General features: G+C 42.2%; 1 protein-coding gene across 6 annotated transcripts in view; it reads left to right on the top strand.

Annotated features, from left to right (window-relative positions):
• The window catches only part of FARS2 (phenylalanyl-tRNA synthetase 2, mitochondrial), a 499,388-nt gene that overhangs the window by 343,915 nt on the left and 131,676 nt on the right, over positions 1-23,797 (top strand). For all 6 annotated transcript variants that reach the window (XM_072813848.1, XM_072813845.1, XM_072813846.1 and 3 more), the window contains one exon: positions 21,742-21,893. In XM_072813848.1, the coding sequence (XP_072669949.1) occupies positions 21,742-21,893 (152 nt within the window). The remainder of the gene's footprint in view (positions 1-21,741; positions 21,894-23,797) is intronic.

Raw genomic sequence — 23,797 nt, 5'->3', positions numbered from 1 at the left:
CAGATCCGATTCAAGTCCTGACGCCACCCTTAATAACAGTGTGACTTTCCCCAGGTCACTTAACTTCTGTAAGTTATAGTTTCTCCGTCTGTAAACTGGGAAGCCAATAGTACTTACCTCCTAAGGTTGGTTTTGAAGATTACATGTAAAAATGTATGAAAGATCCTTAGCTCAGTACCTTAGCAATTGCTGGCACACAGTAAGTGCTCATTAAATGATGGATAATACGCATGTTTATGGTTGACAGAGCTACTGAATTGGTCTCAGTGCGGGCAGATGTGATAGTGAAGAACAGCACATGTGTGACCAGTGTCCTTTCACAGTGAGAGAAGTGGTGAATGGGGCTACTCTATTTGCATCAGAACCCTTCTGAGAGCTCTTTGAAGGGATGTATGCTAGGCCCTCCTAGGGCCCTTCTGGGAGAAGTATAGATTCTGTTGGTTAGGGGGCTCAGGCACCTGGGCCAGAGCACATGCTCCATTGGTCATGAAGTCGTGGCCAGCGTCCGCCGAGGCAGTCCTCAGCACGGTCACACCCTGGTGTCACCCAGCACAGAGATGTGCACTGGTTGATAAAGGACAAGCTAGGAGTGCCAGTCTTCATTCAGCACCATCCCCACCTCTGAGATGATATTCCCAGCATGTAATCTGCTGGTAGGAATTTAGGTTGGAAAGGGAAATGACACACCACTCACATTCCTTTTTTACCCTTAAGCCCCGCATATGTAGCTCCTGTTCTTCCAGATTGTAGCAGTCAGAAGAATAGCTTTGTGAATTATACTGACCTGGTCAGCACTTTGATTTGGGGGAGAGGGGTAGATTTTCCTTTGCTTTTGCACATAGCCTGAAATGTCTGTTATGAACATTTCTAGACCTTGCTCTTTCACTAAATTTTAAGCTCCTTTGAAGAGTGTCTATGTCTTATTCATTTTAAATTTCTTAACAACTGCTTTGCATTATTATAGGAATGAAGTGAAATCCCTGGGGAATTGGATTAGCCATGAGAAATTAGTAACCAGTCATCAAGATCAGCTTTGAAACATTTTTTCTGGGGTCATTAAATAATCCAAATCAGCCGCATATTAAAAATATATAGATCTAAGAGAACAAGTACAAATGTAACATTATAATTTCACAATAGAGCTAGACTTCTTGGTGAAACTTTAGGAGTGGAGAGGGAAACACTGGCGTTAATGTCGTTGAAACTCAGATAAAGAAAACTTCACCATCTTATCCTTTTAAGCCTAAATGTACATTAATTTCATGGAATTTCGGGAAAATACCCTACTTAAATGAAAGTCAGGTATCTTAAAAAGTCACAGACCTAAGGCCACACAGCAGTAGGAAGGAGTTAAGCCAAGACTGAGCGACTAGACTACATGCTCAGTGTCTTGTTTTAGGAGGTGGTTGCGCATGACATCAAACTGTATGTTGCGAGTTACATCAACTCCGGAGAAACTACTCGGTTAGAAACTGGGAGGGAAGACCACAAACACACAAGACGGGCCTCCTGCTCTCGTGAAGCCTCCACACTTCCTCGTAGACAAGGCTAGCAGGCCACTCGACTGCCCTGAGGGAGCGTCCAGTTCAACATACCAAATGGACTTCGTCTGTTTCTCAGCCTTTGGAACTCTAAGGAACCTCAGATATTATTACCTCCTGGATGTTGCTGAGAGGATGTCTTTGCTGAAGACATTTTTCTCGCCCTGAGGATGCACTGCTCTCTCCCACTCTCACCACTGGCCACGCCTCAAGCTCAGACACCCGCTCCCTTCATGAACATCCCAGCTGAGCATAATGGCTTATTGGCTTCCCATGTGTTTGTACCTCAGTCCTTAAACTCACTTGAGTTTTAAGTTAAATATTTCTAGTAACTCATACCAACCACCCCTATCAGCTTGCAAATATCTTGGGGAAAAGAATATGTTCCTCACCTTAATGCCTATTGTGTGCCTTTCATGTTTCTTTGTATATAGTGTTCAGGAAGTATTTGTTGAATGAGGGAATGAATAAATAAAAGACTGACAAAGGTCGGTTGATTGATGCCCAAGTGTTTGCAGACAGTGTATTTCGGAGACATTCACGTTCTTGGGTCCCTCCTCTAGCCCTTCCAAAATGCGCCATTTGTGTTTTGATTGGCTCGGATCTTTGAAAGATCCAACCTCTACTATCACTTGAAATATATTTTTTAAAGATTTTATTTATTCATCCATGAGAGATACAGAGAGAGAGAGAGAGACAAAGACACAGGCAGAGGGAGAAGCAGGCTCCATGCCAGGAGCCCGATGCAGAACTTGATCCCAGGACCCCGGGATCACAACCTGAGCCCAAGGCAGACACTCAACCACGGAGCCACCCAGGCATCCCTATCACTTGTAATACTTCTGAAAACAGTGGTGAGATCTAACAGTGGAAAGTTCGCCAACCAGCCAGCCCTAAAGAAATCTTGACCGCCCACACAGACTGTCTTTTGTTTATTGGATTTATGTAGCGCCCTTGCTTTAGGGCTGAGAGGGTGTCTGTCAGGCACCTGAAAGGGTCCCATATTTCAGCCACTCACAATCAGCAGCCAAAAAGAAAGTCCCCAGTGTCTGCTTTGTGTCTTCCCTGGTATCCTGTTCCCGCTGGTCAGCACCTCTGCCCACCAGCACCGGCCCCACGGCGGGAGGAGCCCAGAAAGGAGACCGGGCAGGTCTGGGGCAGACGGCTCGCGGGACCGTCCGTGACGCTGGCTCAGTGCAGTGCACCTGCTCACAGCCCTGCTCGCGCCCAGGCTCTTCCCTCGTGGACTTCAGCCCCCAGATCCTCTGGCCAGCCCCTTCCCTCCTCCCACCTCTGCTTTCTGCCTTATCTCCTTGTCACAATCAGAGCAAGGGTGAGCCGACCAAAGCCCCTGAGCACGGGCATGGTTCTGGCTCATCAGCCGCACACGGACAACAGGCAAGGCGGGGCGGACGGCACCGACAGGCCCCCGACCGGCAGCGAGTAACAGGTGCATCAGCTCAAGGCAAGTTCAAGGTTTACAGCTCGCTCCTCTGCCATTTCTCTTGGACGGTCGCCACCGTAGCGCCTCCGGCCTCCCTGGCCTGCCACCCCCCGCCCAGGCACGGAACTCCTCGGGCCCAGGCACGCGGTCATCATCACGTTTCAGGGACAGGACCGCCCTCCAACTGGAGCGAGGAGCCAGGATTCTTCCCTCCCTCCCACCTTTTTCAACCTTTCTCTCCAGAAGATAAGTAGATAAATGCAGAACCTTGGAAAACCCCGCCAAGAGGAAATTACCTCCTGTCTGGTTTGTCAGAACTTTCTGTGGGAGCAAATACTGTCTCCCTACTGGCTGTCAAGTGAGGGTAACTGTAAGGCATCACTACCTGTTTGAGTGACGCACCATTCCTGCTGGCCCCTCAGGGTAGTGGGAGGCTGGACACACTGTGGCTGAACCCCTGGCTGTGATGATTCTGGAGGCGAGTCCCTGCTCGGTGCCAGACTGCCGTGGCACATCCCTCCAGACCTGTTCCATCAGCCCGGAGGTGCTAACCCCTCTGGATGCCTGTTCCCACGTACCCCCTCCCCCCCGACCCCCAGCCTAGAGTGGTTTCCTCTGACACCAGAGTTGTATTTGATAAAGGAATGAGGAGAAACATGAAGGATCAAAGGTCTGGTTGTCTTTTTTCCTTGCAGGGTTTGAGCTTCTTTAGTTCAGGGTATAGTATGTGGAGAGTGGCTCCTTGTTGGTTATTAGAAAATAAGGAGATGCAGTTGGTACCTTTGATGTGTTCCTAAATGAGCAGAGGCTCTGTGCTTGAGGAAACAACTCTGTTATGCTCTGGGCACCTTTCAGAGTACCCTTTTTGGTTTCCATTTCATTGTTTAGACTTCTGAATGGTTATTCTGGATCTTGTTTCTGTAGTTTATTAGAATCTGGTATCATATCAAGGACCACAGACTCCTGGTAAATCTCTTTCTCCCTTCCTTCCTTGGTATTTTCAGTCAGGATTTAGGCAGGAGACCGAAATGCCACCAGTTTGTTTTATTATAAAGAATTTAAGAATTCTTTTTATTATATTAAGAATTTGTTTTATTATAAAGAATTTAGTTACCTCCCTTTTGAGGGAGGTAACTAAAAAGTCAAAAGGAGAGCACTAAGATTTCATGGGTTTAGCAATTTGCAGGTAGCAGCTCCCCCTCTTAAAGCTCAGAAGAAGTTGGAATTAATAAAATTTAAAAACTTGGTCCCTCAAAGCTAAGATTGGACCACTGAGGGGGAAGAGCAGCTGTCTCTCAGTACAGAGGATGGACTGGGACCCACCTCGGGGGAGGGTTCTGCAGGAGTTGGAGGCCCCATGGTAGGTCCAGCTGCTGTATGGTCAGAGCAGCATCCTGGTGGTGCCCACGCAGTGTTGCTGGGGTCCTGACCGCAGGAAGCCAGTGGGGGAAGCCTGGCCATCCTCTCTTCTCCCTCCACCCACCCACAATCTGCAGAGCCCAGCCTGTCCTCACACAGCACAGTGGGGAGGTGGCTTTGGAGCTGGAAGGGAGGAGCTTAGTAACTGGCACAGGAGGTAACCTAACAGGGTCTTTCTCCCTCATCATTTGGAGCCTTAATAAAATTCCAAAGTCTTTGGCGCCTGGGTGGCTCAGTGGTTGAGCATCTGCCTTCGGCTCAGGGTATGATCCCGGAGTTCTGGAATCGAGTCCCGCATCAGGCTCCCGACAGGGAGCCTGTTTCTCTCTCTCTCTCTGTGTGTGTGTGTGTGTGTCTCTCATCAATAAATAAATAAATAAAGTCTTTTAAAAAAAAAAATCCAAAGTCTTGAGCCTCTTATTCTGTTTCCTCCTCTCCACTCCATGTGTGACCCCTTAGCTCTCCAGAACAAAGGTCTAAAAGGCCCTTGGTACTTTTGTGTTTTCAGTTTATAACCCTCTCATCCCTCCACCACAAGGCCCTGCTAAGGGAAGTGATGTCTCTGGTCCACCTCTCAGTCCTCTGTCCTTCTCTCTGTCAGCATCTCTCACATGGCCCCCTCCCCCTTTGCCTCCTTCTTTCCTCCAAGAAGCCTCTGTCCTGGGACCACAGCCAGATCATGGTTGATGAAACCAGCAGCCACAGAAGAGAGCCACAATCCCACACACATTAGTTATTTCCCCTCTGTGCCAAGCACCGTGCTCCACGTAGAGAGGGAGAAAATGTGGCCTCTGCCCTTTGAGACACTTTTAATCAAGTCACACAGAGAGATCTGTAAACTCCTCCCAGATTACAGAGCGTAGTAAGTGCCACAGCGTCAAGAGGTGGTAGATACAGCAGGATCCGAGTCATGGATCCGAGTCATGGATCCGAGTCATGGTTCGGCCACGTACAAACGAAGGAGAAATGAGGCGCTAAACATTTAGGTAGTTACCATGGGCTTCACGTGTGCTGATGCTTTGATTCTGACAGCAACCAAATGAGGGCCACTGGCAGGATCCTTGTTTTGCAGATGGGGAGCTGAGCGTGAAGGTACTGCCCAGCATCACAAAAACTTGTAAGTGGCAGGGCTGAATTGTGCCAGCTGAGTGACCTGCCTCTAGGCTTCATTTGAAGGTGAACCAAGGTGACAGTCCCTGGTAGGCACTAGCTAACTGGTAGCCGTTGCTGTCGTTAATCTGATAACTTTTTTTAAAAGCTTATAAAGCAAAAAGAATGGGATGGTTAATCATACCTTACCTTACCGTATAAGGTGTCTTTAATATATATTAATCCATTTAATCTTCATAACAATTCAATGAGGTAAGGATATCATTCCTGTTTTGCAAGGAGTCTTGGGGCTGAGGGATGGGCCACCGCTCAGAAAGGGTGAAGAGGGTCCTAAGAGACACAGGAGAGGCAGCCCGACTGTTGTCCTCCATATTCAGGGAGACCTCAGCAGGAGGGGCCCTACACTGGGGCTGGTGTGGTTTCATGGATGAACTGATGATCTGGGGGCCACATGCACCTGTTCAGAGCCCCCTGGACACTCACTCATTACCTGTGCACCATTCAGCACAGCCTCTGCCCTCCCATTTCCCCATCTGTACAACCCGGACGACACCGTGTGTGCCTTGCCCCACTGTGAGGTTGGGTACCTGGAAGTGAAAAGCCTGGGTCACGTGCAGGTAACCAGCCAACGTGATCGTTTTGGAGGAAAAGAGAAATCTCGAAAGTTGCCTTCGTGGCTGAGCCTGTGTACGGGAACATTTTGATTCGTTTTGCATAAGGGAAGTTAATCATTAATGAGCTTGGAATGTTACCTCTTTGAGTGACAGTTTTGCTTGCTTGTAGCCCCCGCGACGTGGCATGAGGTTTATTTGATGTAAGTCCGAAAAGTTTATTTTTCTGCCTCTAAAGTTCTGTTTAAAGTGGCAAGAAACTCAGGGTCATTTTGAGTGGCAGAAATTGTGATTCGGGTGGAGGCAGCACTGAGCCATCCCAGCAGTCAGGACATGGGTGTGTTTGGCAAATGCCCCTACCCGTCCTCCCTGGCAGGTGGCGTGGCTCGCGTAGCCAGCGGAATCGAAAATTTGGGCTCACTTGATCCTTTCGGCCGTTTAAGACCTAGACCTCGGAAGAGGAGGAAGGGTGGGTTTTCCCTGCTGAAGTTGGTAAAACCCAGCGTTCCTCATGTACTTGACGACGGCGCGGGTTCCTCGGGGTACCTCTTGTGACATCCTGTGGGGCAGTTTTGATAGACCACAGTGTGTGAGGTGCAAAGTGCTTTCTTTTGCAGAGGAGGAAATTGGGGCCCAGAGAACTTGGCAGTTTTCCACGGCCAGGGAGAAGCAGAACTGTGGCCCTGCCTCTGGGCAGTGGGTGTCCTATACGGCAGCGCCTTCGCCAGAAAGGAGTCACTCGCCACCTTTTCTCCCTGTCAGCTTGGGCTTCCGACACGACAGATGGCCCAAAACTTCTTCATATGCATTCCGTATTTTATTATTTTAATGAGCTTATCTTACGGAAGATGTGTTTTCTCTCGGGAGGGGAGAGAGGTAATCTGATGGCCCCCCCTCAGGCTTTTAGCCATAGCTACAAAGATAGCTGAGCCTCCGGGACCAGGGAGGCTCCCCCTGCTCCAGTGCACAAACCACATTCTGTGTGTGCCACTTCCTAGAGCCTTCTTCCCCTGTCATCCGTGAGCTCCTTGGTGGCAGGGACAGTGTCGGAGCTGCCACATAGTAGGTGCCTGGTGAGGTTGTTGTGTTCTCTGTCTCCAATTACATGTAAATTCTTCTGCTCTCCCGAGTGGGGGGGTGTCTCTCAATTAGAACCCATATTTGCATTCCGCTTGCTTTCACCTGAGGTATCACATCTGCGCCCTATGAACTTTGTTGTAGACTTTGCTAGACTCACTTGGATTTGGTACAAAAGAAAATGATGCTTCACATTCATCTCTAGTGGGGGAAGCTGAACTCATTGTTTTCTTTGTTGAAATAGAATCCAATATTAACAGCTGGAATTTTATTTTTAAATATGGAAAAAACATTTCTTTTTCACATGTAAATGCATAATAAATGCATAATCTGTGGCCAGTGTTTCCCTTTGTTACATAATTTCTCTAGGTGAATGACTAAGCATTGATATCCTTTTTTACTTTTTTTTTTTAAAGATTTTATTTATCCACGAGACACACACACACAGAGAGAGAGAGAGAGAGAGAGAGAGAGGCAGAGACACAGGCAGAGGGAGAAGCAGGCTCCATGCAGGGAGCCCGACGTGGGACTCGATCCCGGGTCTCCAGGATCAGGCCCTGGGCTGAAGGTGGCGCTAAACCACTGAGCCATCCGGGCTGCCCCCTTTTTTACTGTTTTAATCCAGTGTTTGATATTTGAAAAATAACATGTTTAAGTTGTGAGGTATAGTAGTACAGTGGATACCCATGAAGGCAGCACCCTGCTGTAGTGAATATCACCAGTATCTTGCATCTCATGGTTTCTTCCCCATTTCATTCCATCCCCCTCCACTCCTCTCCTTGCCCAGGGCAGCTACGATGTTTTCTCTTAAAAAATTGAGATGGTCTCAGCCTTTTGTTCCCCTATCCATTTTTACTCTATGACTGAGAGTTGGTATTAGATTATATTCTAGGAAATAAAAAACAAACAGTAAGTGTTGTTGTTATTGTTGTTGTTGGTTTTTTTCAGAAATAATTAGCTCACCCACTTCCCCTACACATTTCTGTTACCAAAAGAAATGGAGAACACATTAGACCCCAGATGGGTATCTATTCCCTGGGGTCTGTTGTTGTAGAACAACTGAGACAGTGTTAATCCTTTGGCATTATGGGAGTCAGGAAGAAATATTAAAGCATGTAGCATCAAGTCATCTTGATGGCCTAAAACATCTAAAAGGATCTGGCCCGAAAGGACCAGTGAACAGGGATGTAGGGGACGAAGGTAGGATAAGATAAAAAGGAAGAAGGTCAACTCCATGAGCATCTATAAGAGGCCTTTTGTCTGTGAGAGTCTTGAATTTGATCTTTACTCTGGTTTTGAACAAGCCATTGAAATCCTATGTCTTAAGTTCTTGAGGTTAATTTTTATTTTGCCTATTTTCCCCTGAACCCTGGAAGAGTCAGAAGGCTAGCTCTGTACGAACTCAGGCAAGTTCAACTTACATTTTCTAGCTGGTTCTTGGTTTTACCTCCCAGCATGCACTGTCCCTAACGGAATGGGGTGCTTGTACAGAAGAGGGAACATGAAATGTAGACTGAAGTCCCCCTCACAGAGTTCATGTTCTAATTAAGCAGGTATCATTTTGAGGTTAAATTTGGGGTTGGGAATTAACAAACCTAGTTTCCCATTTTGTATTTTTTTGGGGGGGGAGGCAGGAGAACAAGATGGGATAGAATGGAGCCTCTGTTCACTTACTTGAGGCATAAGAAAGGGAAATATCTGTCTCCCAGTAAAACATGATTTACTGGGAAAAATTAGGGTCATAAAGCTAAATGTGACCTCACTTAAACTCTAGTGATTGTATAGAGCTGTGAAGGTCCAGACCAGGCATTTTATGAGAGATTTAAACACTCGGGCAAAACTTTGACAAACATTTTACCTTGGAGAAGAAAGCCCAGAGTGCAGAAGTAATGCTGGCTTCAGAAAGATTTGATTATCTGAACCTGAAAATATGAGTGCAGAGATGAAGTCTTTGATAAGTTCGGAAAATGAGGTAGAGAGACTACAAACAAAATAGAAGCTCTCCATTTCCAGAACCCTGATTTCTTTGATCAACAAGTTTACTTATTCACTTCCTATTCTCACAACTTTACTGAGATATAATCCACATACCGCACAATTCACCACTTAAATTGTGTGACACCCCCGTCCCCTGGTCTTTAGTATGTTTGCAGAGATGTGCAGCCCTCTCCACCATCGATTTGGGAACATTTTCATCACCCCCAATAAGATATTCTTTTATTTTTCACATTTGTCTCCTGCATGCAGACCTCCGCCAGAGCTCTGAGGAGGTGGTCTGGGCTGCAGGCTCCCACTCCCTCTGCTAGTCCTTCTTTAGCTAGAAGCACATATGGTATTCAATTTGAACAAAGATCTCCGAGGCTTACTTAGAAATCTAACTTAAGTTAGAAGCCATGACATTCAGGCAGGGCCGGGAAACCTGGCTTAGGATCCCTAAGGTCCCACAGAGAATGTGAGGCCACAGCTCTCTGCTCCGCACCCAGCTTCACATGCATCTGTTTAAGTAATGAAGACATCTAGTACTCAAAATTTGGAAGGATTCAAAAATATTCGAAATTTTGTGTCTGCTCTTAGGGAGTTCAGTGGATAGTTGAGGGGGGAACCATGGCATAGAAACGTGGAAAGTTAATTCAGTAGAAGGCTGCCCTAAAATGATGGTTCCACACAGTTTCATTGTGGAAATTCTTTATTTTCTATGAATCTTCAGCCAGAACTGAAAGTCTATAAAAAGTTTAGAACAAATATGGGAGACTGAAAGTTGGAAAAAATGTTTAGAACTTGCTGGTTCGGGGATCCCTGGGTGGCGCAGCGGTTTGGCGCCTGCCTTTGGCCCAGGGTGCGATCCTGAAGACCCGGGATCGAATCCCACTTCGGGCTCCCGGTGCATGGAGCCTGCTTCTCCCTCTGCCTGTGTCTCTGCCTCTCTCTCTCTCTGTGACTATCATAAATAAAAAAGAAAAAAAAAAAAACTTGCTGGTTCTCATGTGGCTTCTGGGTGAAGTAACAGAATAAAAGTCGCCTGGGTAGGGACTGTGCTTGCCTCTAACCAACACGCCATGCTTCTGGCACTCAGAGAAATTAGATCAGAGTCAAATCGGAATATTGGAACAAAGTGAGAAAATCTGTAAACACCAAGGCCGCATGGAATCATGAGTTAGAACAACCTGAATTTGTGAACTACCGAACCTGCCAGCCAAATTTGATAAACAATTTTTTATTACAAAATGAATCGATGGAATTAAAAGACGAGCTATGGAACATTGCAATGTAAAGCAGAGTAATTGATGGCGCAGACTGTTTTTATAGGTAAGACTGATTTTTAAGTTAATTTAGATAAGAACACAATCACACGGACTGTAAACAGTCTAAAAATACTTATAAATCAAGATAATTAATCTAAAAGCTCCATGAATCATTCGAAAAGGAAATGTCATGGCAGGCAGCATAGGGATAAATGTTAGATTTGTTCTTATTTACATAATTATTAAGTAGGGTGGATAGAGTACTTGTGGAGACAGTACTGGAAGCTGAGCCACTTTCTGTGAGTCTGTAGTTTTAAGAGGGAGGCCTTAAAGCTTAGGGTTAAGAGCGTCACCTGCCCTGCACTAGATCTTGGCTCTGCCACTTCCCGCTCTTTGACCTTGAGCAAATGAGCTGAAGTCCGCAAGCCACGGTTCCCTCGGGGACACAGTGAGAAGAATAGCATCCATCTCGCGAGATAGCGCTGTGTGTGCACTGATGAGCTGATGCATAGAAGTGCTTGGCACAGTCTTTGGCACACAGAACCCCACAAATGGTAACCATCAATAATACTACAGTAAAAACCAAGGGGCCATGTGTTGTGATCTAGAAAGAGAAGCAGTGCCTGGAAGAGCTGCAAAGTAATCTTTTGCCTAATCTTGAACTTGGTTGAAAGCTGACTAAAAGCCACCTTGACAGTTCCAGAACTCTGTAGAGAACTTGTCAAAAAAGCAGACCCTCCCCTGTTAGAGGGACTGTCAAAATTATGACTACACCAGAAAAAAATTAATGTCATAGCTTTGCCTAAAGGCAAGAAGGCAGAGGTTCAGTTAATAATGATTGACTAGTACAGAAAACATGCGGAGTGGGGAACGATGATCTCTTATCCTGCCTTAGTTATTGTTGAAGAGAAGAGTGTGTAAGAGGAACATTCTGATAGAAATACAGCAAACTAGAATAAAAGTACTGAGTTGTATTACCAACTGGAAGTTAAGATTGTCTTCCTTGAGAACATTTATGAACAGATACAGAGGGCCTAAAGAACTTTGATTTTTTTTTTCCATGAGTTAATAAGAATGGAGACTTTGAGGATCTTAACCTTGGAAGATACATGGGGACACTGGTATTTTTTTTTTAAGATTTTATTTATATATTCATGAGAGACACACATAGAGAGAGGCAGAGACACAGGCAGAGGGAGAGCAGGCTCCATGCCGGGGGCCTGATGTGGGACCCGATCCTGGGACTCCAGGATCACGCCCTGGACCAAAGGCAGGTGCTAAACCACTGAGCCACCCAGGCGTCCAGAGACACTGGTATTTTAAATATAGAGGTGAGCCTGGAGCAAGGGGCCAGGTAGGATGGAGGAGTATTATGAAACCTAAATCTCACCTTTTAGTCCCTGCCCCAACTCCAGTCATTGGGCAAGCGTATGATTTATAACCAGATGTCGTGGACAACTGTCAAATATGATATATGTTCAACTATCCAAGTCATTGGTGTGGCTTGAAAACAACTAAGTCTGTGCTTCATGAATGTCATGTCATCTTCATTACAGTTTGCTGAGGGGAAACTGTAACAAAGTTTATAGATGGAGAGACTGTGATGTAAGATTAAGGTGCCGGCAGGATTGGTTCCTTCTCAGGACTGTGAGGAAGAATCTGTTGCAGCCTCCCCCTAGCTGCTGTGGTTTGCTGGCAATCCCCAGCATTCCTTGTCTCATAGGAGCATCACCCCTATCCCTGGAATCTCCTCACATGGTGCTCTCCCTGTGTGTGCGTCCCTCCCTCCCTGTGTCCAAATTACCCCTTACATAAGGACACCAGTCATACTGGATGAGGGCCTCCCTAATGACATCATTTTAACTTGATTATCTCTGTAAAGACTCTTTCTCCAGGAAAGGTCACATTCTGGGATATTGGGGTTTAAGACTCCAAGATAAGTCAGTCTGTAGCAGAGTGGATGATTATAACATAAGTTGTGAAGTACCCCATTCTGAGGAGCCAGTTCTAGACTGCAGCTAGAAGTTTTATATCCTGTGACTCTTTTGTGAGGAGAGCAAGGCAGGAAGCTGCATACCTCTTCAGAACCCAGGTGGTGATGAGACGCTGCCTCATAATAGCCTCCCAGGGGAGAGGTAGGGGTGAGTAGGAGATGGCCTCCTAGCAGTCCTCTCCAAGAGGATCACAAGGCACCCTAGATGCACGTGGGACTGCGGTTCAGGTCTTCACCTGCGGGGCCTCACGTGCACGTTTGGCAGGGCAGCACTGTGGAGTCATTCTCTCTAGCATACAGCTGGTAGAAGGCACCCGAACTCCAATCCAGATCTGCCTCTCTCTGAGTGAGTGTAGGTCCCTTGATGCTTGCTGGCCCCCTACACACTCCAAATGCTTCCATCAACTGGTCTTGTTGATGTCTAGGAGTCACAAGTCAGGTTCCCTTAGCAAGCACACTCTAAGACAGAGGTTAGCAAGCCGGAGGCTTATTATCAAGTTCTGTCAGGATCAACCCCCGTGGAAGGGAAGGTACAGAAGTGGGACTGGTCAGCGGGAGAAGTCTGATGCAACAAAGGCCTCAGCACACCCATAGGCAGCTCTGAAATCACGGTGGCCCTTCAGAGTTGTTCTGAGTTACAGTAAGGAGTTTCTTAGTCCAGCCTGTAAAAAGCAGACTTTTTTTATTTATACAAATATGACTACATTCCTAGTAGCTACTACAAGACAACGATGACTTCGTGTTTGGCTTTATTATCATCAAGTGTACATTCCCTACAGTGTATGTGAATGCAAACTATACATACTTATGTGTCTCTCATATGGTAGTAAAGAACAATTTTGGTATTTCATCAGTTCCGTTCGAATAATAATTTCAGTCATCTGTATTTGAATTTACGGCACGATTTTAAGTACAGGTCGGAGATGGGATCCATATCTGACTCCTTGAATGACTTTTACTGGGTTTGCGAACCCCAGAAGCCTAGGCAGAAATCTGTGTTTGGGAAAATATGCTTTGGGAACAAAGATCTGAATCTTCATATTCTCAGAGAGGTCTGTGTCCTCTCCCATACCAAGTTGAGAACCATTGTGTAAGGAAATACAGAGTCAAGCTGGTGTTGCTTTGTAGGCTGTTCTTTACCTGCTTCACACAAGCAGCAGTAATAGATAAAAATCTAAAAAGAGAACATGAAAAAGACAGGACCATGCCTTTGCCGTTTCCCCCTACAAAAAGAGCTGTATCTGTGGACAAGAGACAAATACAAAGTGGAGAGTGAGAATGAAGACACTGCGCACGCCAGGTTCGTAAGCAGGGAAGGGAAACCAATGGTCTGGCTCTGGTGGAGCATCAGGACTAAAAGAGCTCCACATGATGTGCAGGGTCAGGTGGTTGTGCTCTCCTACTCTAGAAAGGAGGCAATAATCACTGCTGCAAATTGCTGCCACCATGACCTGTAGCTTAAGTGAAGCTTTGATCCTAGGGAGAGAACAGGACAGAGACATGGCCTCTTTAATTTTAATTCCAGTATAGTTGACATACGGTGTTACATTAGTTTCAGGTGCACAGTATAGGGATTCACCACTTATTATTATATTACTCAGTGCTCATCAACATTAAGTGTACTCTTAATCCCCTCCACCTATTCCCTATCATCCCAGCACCCACCTCTCCATCAGTTTGTTCTCTATAGTTGAGTCTAGGTTTCTGTATCTTCTTTCTGTTTGTGTCTATTTTTTAAATTCCACTCATGAGTGAAATCATATGATATTAGTCTTTCTTTGACTTATTTCACTTAACGTTACACCCTCTAGATCTATCCATGCTATTGCAAATGACAAAATTTCAGTCTTTTTCTGGCTAAGTAACATTCCATTGTATAGATATACCACTTCTTCTTTGTCCATTTCTTAGCTATTGTAAATAATGCCACAGTAAACATAGGGGTGCATAGATCTTTTTGAATTAGTGTTTCCATCTAGTACAGCACCATTACCATATGATCCAGTAGTGCAGTTACTGGATCATATGGTAATTCTATTTTTAATTTTTTGAGGAACTTCCGTAGTGTTTTCCACAGTGCCTATACCAGTTTGCATTCCCATCACCAGTGTATAAGGGCTCCTTTTTCTCCACATCCTCACCAACACCTGTTGTTTCTTGAACTTTTTACTTTAGTCGTTCTGACAGTTGTGAGATGATATCTCATTGTGCTTTTGATTTGTACTTCCCAGATGATTTAGTGATATTGAGCATCTTTTCATGTTTCTGTTAGCCATCAGTCTTCTGCCCATTTTTAAATTGGATTATTTGGCTTTGGGATGTTGAGTTATAGAAGCTCTTTATATATTTTAGATACTAACCCTTTGTCAGATACCACATTTGCAAATATCTTCTTTCATGTGGTAGGTTATCTTTTACTTTTGTTGATTGTTTCGTAAAAAGCAGAAGCTTTTTATTTTTATATAGTCCCAGTGGTTTATTTTTATTTTGTTTCCCTTGCCTTAGGAGATATATTTAGAAAAACGTTGCTACGACCAATGTCAGAGAAACTACTGCCTGTGCTCTCTTCTGATTTTTTTATGGTTTCACGTCTCAAGTGTAGATCGTTAGTCCATTTTGAGTTGATTTTTGTGCATGATGTAAGACTGGTACAGTTTCATTCTTTTGCATGTAGCTGTCCAGTTTTCCATCACCATTTGTTGAAGAGACCGTCTTTTTCCCATTGTATATTCTTGCCTCCTTTACCAAAGATTAATTGACCATATAAACATGGGATTATTTCTCGGCTTTCTGTTCTGTTCCATTGATCCGTGTGTCTATTTTGAGACATGGCCTCTTTATCAGGAACTGGGATAAGTCACCCCTATAGCATCATCAGCAATCTCACCATAGGTGGGAACCCAGAAAGCACTACCAATTTGATTCTGGGCTAGGAATACAAGTATAGGAACTACAAAAATCTCTAACCAAGGAGGGGTGATTAGAGAGAGGACATTAGGGCAGCCTGGGTGGCTCAGCAGTTTAGTGCTGCCTTCGGCCCAGGGTGTGATCCTGGAGACCCGGGATCGAGTCCCATGTCGGGCTCCCTGCATGGAGCCTACTTCTCCCTCTACCTTGTGTCTCTGCCTCTCTTTCTCTCTCTCTCTCTCTCTCTCTGTGTGTGTGTGTGTGTGTGTGTGTGTGTCCCATGAATGAATAAATAAAATCTTTAAAAAAAAGAGAGAGAGGATATTAGTGGTTGTCTCTCATACAAGATAGGTCTGCACACACAAATTCCAAACCATATAAAAAAACTCTAACCTCAGAGTGTCAGCCAAAATAGCAACTGGAATCTGGGTTCAATGGGGAGTAAGGTAAAATCAGAAAGCATTCTTTAAGAAAAAACAATGCCTAACATCCTTAAAGAGATCAACAAAGGATAATACCCATTAAAAAATACAAAAGGAGTAGAAGAAAGGGAAATTCTGAATAAGTGGCAAATACAGGCAGAAATAGAGTATAAGTGAGCACTGGGTGTTATTCTATATGTTGGCAAATTGAGCACCAATAAAAAATAAATTAAAAAAAAGAAAGAGAGTGTAAGTAGATATAAAAAAAATCACAAATGAATAACAGATTCATTGAAATAAGAAGAAAAAGCAGATGAGACTAGACTCAGTTGAGAAGAGAATTAAGAAATTAAGAATTTACTGAAGAACTCACCAAGAATCCAGCATGAATACATAAAGATTAAAAACCAAATTGATCAGTTAAGAGAAGATAGAGTAAGAAGCTCCATAATATGTATTATTGCAGTTCCAGAAGAGAATGAAAAGAATGGCAGAGAAGGAGTGGCTGGAATTTTTCCAAAGTGGAACAACACATGAGCCCTCTGATTGCAAGCACACCCTGAGTGCTGAGCAGAATGAACGAAGATAAATGCAGACCAGACCTAATCAGAATCAAACTACAGAGCCTCTAGGATAAAGATAAAACTTCCCAACTGCCAAGAAGAAAAGAGATTCCCTAGGAAGAAATGGTGCTGACAGCAGACTTGTCATCAGCATAATAGGTCTAGAAAAATAATTTCAAAATGCCAAGGAAAAGACCTTTATGAACCAACAATGTTGCACCCCTTGTGTGTGCTTTTTAAAAGATAAAAATCCAATAGTTGGGGAGGAAAAAAAAAGTGACATTTCTGTCATTTAAGACAGAATAGATGATCCTAAATAAATTTAGGCTTTAGAACAGTTTATTAAAGGATATTTGTGTGTGTATATATTAAAGAATAGACATGCAGGGGAACCTGGGTGACTCAGTCAGTTAAGTATCCTGCCTTCAGCTCAGATAATGATCCTGGATCCTGGGATTGGGCCCCGTGTCAGGCTCCCTGCTCAGCGAGCAGTCTCATTCTCTCTCATTCTCTCTCTCTCTCTCTCTCTTTCTTTCCCTCTCTCTTTCAAATAAATAAATAAATCCTAAAAAATAAATAAATAAAAGAATAAACATACAATTTACAGCTTTTTAACTGAAGGAAAAATACCAGAATATTTTTTAAAATTGCCAATAGAACGCAAGAAAGAAAATTTAGAGAAGGACATAGTTTGTGGGATATATCTAAAAAGATACTGAGAGGAACATTATAGCCTTATATACTTTTACTGAAAACTAAGAAAGCCCCAAAATACAGGAGTTAGTTTTTCACCTAAATAAACTAGAGAAAGAATAAAATCAATTAAACAGCAAAAAGATAAGATAAAAGCTGAAATTAATTGGAGCAGGGGAGAAATGCACCCCACTTCTATCTGCCTCCTGTTAAATACTTGGACTCTGGCACTTCAACTGCCAGTGTTCTCAGCCGCATGTCTGGAGACTCGGGTCTAAAGATATGAGTGGGCCTTTTAAAGGGAAGTAGGGGCAGTGGGGAGAGTAAAGGGACATGGGTGTAAAACTTACTAAGCAGAACTACTTGAAAGAAAAAGGGGAGAATACAACTTCAGAAACCAAATTCATGTGACCCAGATTCCATGGAGAATTGTCCTTTTTGGAATCATAATTACTATTTTAAAAATTCAAACTATCCTTGAAAATTTGGGAAGTATGGCCACAGACCCCATAGTGCAGTCAATTCAGCATGAGTTCAACTGGCACTTATTAGCCGGACACTGTAGTGCTGCTGGGCTACACGGGTAAACCAGATGTTGGTCCTGGTTCTAGAGGACATAGTGACAGGGATATGAACCTACAGGGGGCACTCGGTACAGTTGGAGGACTTGGAGTTAAGGTGGTGCATAACTCCATGAATGTTCTGTCCCCCAACCCAAAATAGGAAATAAAACAATTCTGGGGTTGGAACTGTCAGTAATTGGCAGAGATAAGAGGTTTTTAAAAGGGCAAACTGAAAAACATTTATAGGTTCCCAGGATAATAAAACAAGGATATTATTCCAACCCCATTAGAAGTAGCCACAATGCTGTAAGTATAAGGATAATGCAGGAGAGGGAAAAATATTTTTCTTTCTGTCCTTCTAAGTATCTGCTGGTGCTCTGCAACAAAAGTCATACAGTTATAAGGAAGATTCAAATGGGGATCACAAATTTTGCCTGATTGCATTCTAATAGCTTTTGTTGTTTACTGCCTTGGGTTAGGATTTATAATATGACAGAACAAGGGTGAGAGTGGGTATCCTTATGTTACTCTTGATTTGGAATACTTCTAAAAAACTTTAACATTGAATATGTTTGCTATAGGTTTTCAATAAATGTCTTGGAAGGAAGGACACTGCCTTCCATTTATAGTTTGCCAAAAAACTCTTTTTTCTTATAATGAATAAGTATTACATTTATCAAATACTTCCTCTCTCTGAAAAATAATCATGATTTTTTTCTTTATGTGTTGAGCAGTAGTTTTTTTGTTGTTGTTGTTTGTTTGTTTTTTCAAAACATTCCTGTTATTCTGGAATAAACCCTACTTGGTCATTTTGTGTTCTAATGTTAGTAGGCTCTCGACTTGTATTTGTTGAAGTTACATTTAGGATTTATTTGTAGGTTGTAAGGTGAAATTTGTCTACAACTTTTTAAAATTATTCTTGATTATCCAGCTTTGGCTTCAAGTTTATAAACTCACAAAATTAGCTGATTTTTCCCTCCTTTTCTGTTTAATGAAATAGTTTGTGTGTTAAAGAGACTGCTTCACCTGAAATATTTGATGAAGTTATACTATGAACCATCTGAGTCTAACACTTGTTGTGAGATTTGACTGATAATTCAATTGACATTGTCCATTGGTTTAAATTTTCTGTCTTGAGTGGAAATTATCATTTAATCCAAGTTTTCAAATTCAGTGTTATTAAATAGTTCATAATATTGACTTGTGATTTTTAAAGTCTCCACTGTAACTGTAGTTTTTGATCACCTTCTCAGGTCTTAAAACAAAACAAAACAAAACAAACAAACAAAAAAAAAACACTACAAGAATTCCATAGACAATCTCAAAAGAAAAAAAAATCAATTCATGGTTATTTGATAAAACCAATAAAGTAGACCTTGCTCATCTAGATCAAGAAAAGAAATGAGGAAACAAAAATAATACTATGCTATTTAAAGTCTGTAAAAGGATTTCAGTCTAAAATGGAACCGAAGATAGGAAACGTGCTCCCTCAGAAGAATGGAACTCGAGAACAGGGAGACTGGGTCCCTGTAAATACCTGATTTACAGAGAATTGAGACTCGTCTCCTGACCAGTGAACATCTGCCAAGAACCTTTTGCCATCCTCCAGACTCTGGCCGGACTCCCTTCTCTGTGCGCTCCTTCCCATTAACAGAGCTGGCCCAAGCCCTCATTGGACCTGCCGGCAGCATGCATTTTCCAAATTGCAATTCCTCTGCTATTCCTAAATAAACCCAGTTTCTGGTCATTCAAGCTTGCCTCAGTTTACCTCTTTCGGTTAACAGATTTCTTCCAATTCTAAAATGGTTTGGTTCTGTGATTGTGGATTAGCAAGTCCCTATCAAATCACTTTGCCTCTCCAGCCTCACCTTTGTCATTCCATATGGTCACTGTGTCTTTATAATGCAGCATAGCCAGGGATGGAGGCAAGTCTCTATGACTTATTTACCTGACCTGTCCGTTAGCCGGTCTGGTTAGAGAGGAAAGAACAGCTAAACTGATTCACGTAATTCACTGTAACATAGCCATTGCTCACACATGGTAGCATTGTAATGGGCTCTTGATGAATACCTACAATATCACGGCTAATAGAGGAAGTTAAAAAAAGATACACGCTCCACCCTCAAATATTGAAATATACTGGGAAGACGGACGTTAATTACACAGACCATTACAATTACGAAAGGTGCTCTGAAAGAGAAGTATAGGCTGTCATAACAGGGGACTGCTGGATGGAGTCTCTGAGACTTAGAAGTGAACGTGGTAGCCGAGGACCAGAAGTAGGGTAGGGAAGGTGGAAACAGTATATGGAGGAAGTAGCTTAGTGTGTTCAAGAAACCAAATAAGCCAAGCTCATGTGAGCCTGGAGGACAACAGAAGGAGCTAGAGCTTTTCAAGAACTGGGGACTTTATCCCAAGATCAGTGAGAAGCCCTGGATAGTTTTTAACACCACCTCTGCTAAGCCTCAGAAAGCCTACATTCCAGTAGCCATAGATCTGTAATTACCTCATTTTTAAAACAAACTTTTATTCCCCCCCATCTCAAGAAAGCAAAAGTCACTAGGAAGTATCCCACATCTGACACCTGCCAATTAGTATAGTGAATGCTTGCTTCCTTTAGATAAAACCATGACTTTAAACTTGTTCTATATAATTTGTTAGCTTGAACTAGTTTGCGGTACAACAAACAGTCTGAGCTATTCTCCCTGGTTTTTAAAATGGTAATTTACTTTAAAATGTATTTCTTAATGTCTTGGGGGCCTGTATTCTGGCTGACGGCATTATTATACTATTATCGCGTATTACGTGTTATCAATGGGTTGCTGACAGCAAATGCTCCGTTGGGCGCCTCCCATGTCTGATGTAAGAGCCCACTGGTACCTCAGCTTGGGTCAACTGAAGAGGACATTACATGCTACTTCTTGGCAATCCCAGCCTTTTAGCCAATCCCCCTAAATTTCCACATTCCTCAAGCGGCAAAAGGATGTTGTCTAAGGAAAAAGCAACTGGTATAACCAGCATAGTCCTATCGTGTATTGTTACATTAACCCATGGAGGATTTATCACAGGATCTTGACTTTACTGGAGGAGAGAAAACCAAGGATGTTTTTCAGGAGCCGTGATATTTTGTCAAAAGCACCTAGATGGTAGCTTTATTATGTTCATTTGAAATGTGTGTTCTGAACCGATGCATTTGTCTGACAACTTTATTGATATTTCAAGTTGAATAATCATTTTTTGTGTGAGTGTTTGGTTCTTCAGAGGTTTTACCATTTAAAAAGTTATATACTTTTTCTGATCAGTAATTCACCAAAGGGTTTATAGTAATATCAGGCTTGGTGTAAACCGGTTTATAAATTTGCTTTTCTAACAGATATATTTATACTTTAGCACATATCCCCTTAGGACTTCATAGTTATATAATGAAACATTTTTTATTGTGGCAGTAACTTATAACCAATACTTGCTTTATATACACTTATATGTGTATAAGCCATGTAAACAAAGGCAGTAACTTTTAAAAGTATCTAATTTTAAGTGTCTGCCCAATATAATATTGAGCTTGAATAAATCGGAGAAAAAATAGGATAAACGGGGAAATGGCTACATTTGTGTTTATCCATCCTTAAAGTCATAATTTGAAAAATAACTCTCTCAGTGACTACTTATCATCCCAGTGCTTTATTTTAATAATTAGAAATACTAACAAATAATGACATTACTAATTGAAATATCAATTTTGACAAGCCTTTACTTATTTCTCTATTAAAATGACTTCCTAAAAATAATCATAGGAAGTTATAATGAATCGCTTATTAATTAAATTTGAACTTTTCTCCTCTAGTCTTCAAACGAAAAAAACTCAAATATGATATATTCAAATTGCTTTATACTAAATTGAACATTAATGGTTATATAAATATAATATATGGTAATTTACACATGAATACAATAAGAATCTGTAAATTCATAATGGAATTTGCTAGTTTTGAATATTGGCTTATTGTTTAAGTTCATTTTGTTCCTGAAAGTTCAAGGACTCAAATAATGTTTTACAAGCATTTTCTAATTAGCCAAGTGTAACTTTCCATGAAAAATTTAAACATTCTTATCCAACTAACAAATCAATCTATCTTTTCTTCTCTTGTTTTGTTAGCCTCTTAGCAAATACCCTGCTGTGATAAATGACATCTCATTCTGGTTACCCTCCGAGAATTATACAGAAAATGATTTCTATGACTTGGTACGAACAGTTGGAGGAGACCTGGTGGAAAAAGTTGATCTGATAGACAAATTTGAACATCCAAAGTAAGTAAAAACACTTTCTGATTTTATCTGTTTTTTTTTTTCTCTATGTGACAAATGGCATATGAAAACATATAATAAAATTTTGCTGAAATTCAATGCAGATGAGACAAAATATCTCCAGAATTTATAGTGAATATATAGTTATGAGAAAAGGCTTTGATATCAATCTTTTCTATAAATCTTTCTAAAATGCATCTTTAATCTTTCCTGTCTTAGCAAATATGTGAAACAGAATGTTTTAAAGATCTTGGAGTTTTTCAGTATTGTTTTTAGAAGTGATTTGTTACCATATCACATCCCAGGAACAGAGGAGATGTGGCAGAAACAGGGGTTTGGAGAAAAAAAGCTGTTTTGTCAGTCTCTCAGTGAATATTTATTCAGCACTTGCCACATGCCAAAAGCTGTATTAGGTCCTCGGATAAAGTTTAGTAACTTTATCGGGATCCATCTCGGTGTTGGCCTGTTCTCCCTGGGGTGTGGGAGAGGGGGTGTTTGAGGGGGTGGGGGTGGGTGTGTGGGTGTGTGGTAGTCTTACACTGATGGGATTTGACTCTGCTTTGGTTTTAGAAAAGTTTTCTTAACTTACATCATTATAGATTTGTTTTGATCCATTGTTCTGTTACATTCTTCAGGAATTCCAGTTCTGTATGAGTAGGCTGTTCTTTATCTGATTTCTCTGCCTATTACTTTCTCTCTATTGTTTTAAAACTCTTTATTTTCACTTGATTTTGAATGCTTTTCTCATCACTACTTTCTCCGTCCCTTCCTATTTTCTGCAGTTTCTTCTTCCTTGCTAACATTCCATTTCCATCTTTGTTACTTTGTTTTTCCCCCTTTTCTGAGCTTGCATTTCAGTTCCTCCTGTTTTCTTGCCATCTATTCTCTGAATTATTTCTGCACTGTAGTTTTACTTCATAGAGCAATTGCTTCATTTGGTTTTTAAAATTTATTGCAAGATATTTGGCCAGTAATTTCTTACGGTCCCTGGGCAACATTTTTTTTCTATGACTTCTTTGCTAATAAGTTTTTCTGCCATCTTCCTTATTATTTTCTCCAAGTTTTAAAATTGATGTACCTGTGGCATGCATGTGATTTGCCTTTTTGTTACTTGTATTTGAATGGCATTGGATTTTCTGCACCAGCTATGTGCACAAAGTTGAGGTGTGAGGTTGGGGGTTGACCTGGCAGGGAGGGGCTCAGATGATCCTTCAGGCTGGTTGTTTCCACCACCCTACAGCTGTTGTCCTCTCCAGTGCCAAGAAATAACTCACTCATCTCATTGATTCTTTGTGTAGTTCTGCCTCCCCCCGCAAATCTTCTCTTCTTACAAACAAAAGATTTGTCTTTGTTTACCTCAGTTTCAACACTTACTGGTGGTAAAGATTTTGAACTTCAGATTATAAATAACCCTCCGCTCTGAGAAATGTGTCTTTGCTGGTATTTTCTGACAAATGCCACTGTGTGTGTTTCTTTCCTTCACATCTTCTCATTGGCTTCTCTCTGCTTTCAGCGCTATTGACAGCTTTTAAATATGTTTTGGAGTTTGCAGATGATATCCCCTAACTTTATAGAAAAAAGAATATATGGAGCAGCCTGGGTTTTTGACATGATGGAATACCCATTTAGCCCGGGACTTTTCTGTGAGAGAAATTTCTAGGAATTTGCATGTTGATAGTGAAATTCCAGTTACTTCCTTTTGAAGGGGAGAGAAAGTATGGAACTAAGACTGCTTGGTATTAACTAAGATACCAAAAGCACATGACTTATTATTTTTTTCTCCATTGTTGGAGAATCCTTGGGAATCAAGGATTCAGAATCCATTCCTAATTTCTCAAGCTTCTCAAGCTTTTGCTTCTTGACGTTGCCTTAGCCTAACATCTACCTCTCATATCATCAGTGTCAAA

This window comes from Canis lupus, chromosome 37 (assembly GCF_048164855.1).
Source record: "Canis lupus baileyi chromosome 37, mCanLup2.hap1, whole genome shotgun sequence".
Lineage (NCBI taxonomy): Eukaryota > Metazoa > Chordata > Mammalia > Carnivora > Canidae > Canis > Canis lupus.
The sequence above is the reverse complement of the archived record's forward strand: the minus strand, read 5'-3'. Positions and strand labels throughout refer to the sequence as shown.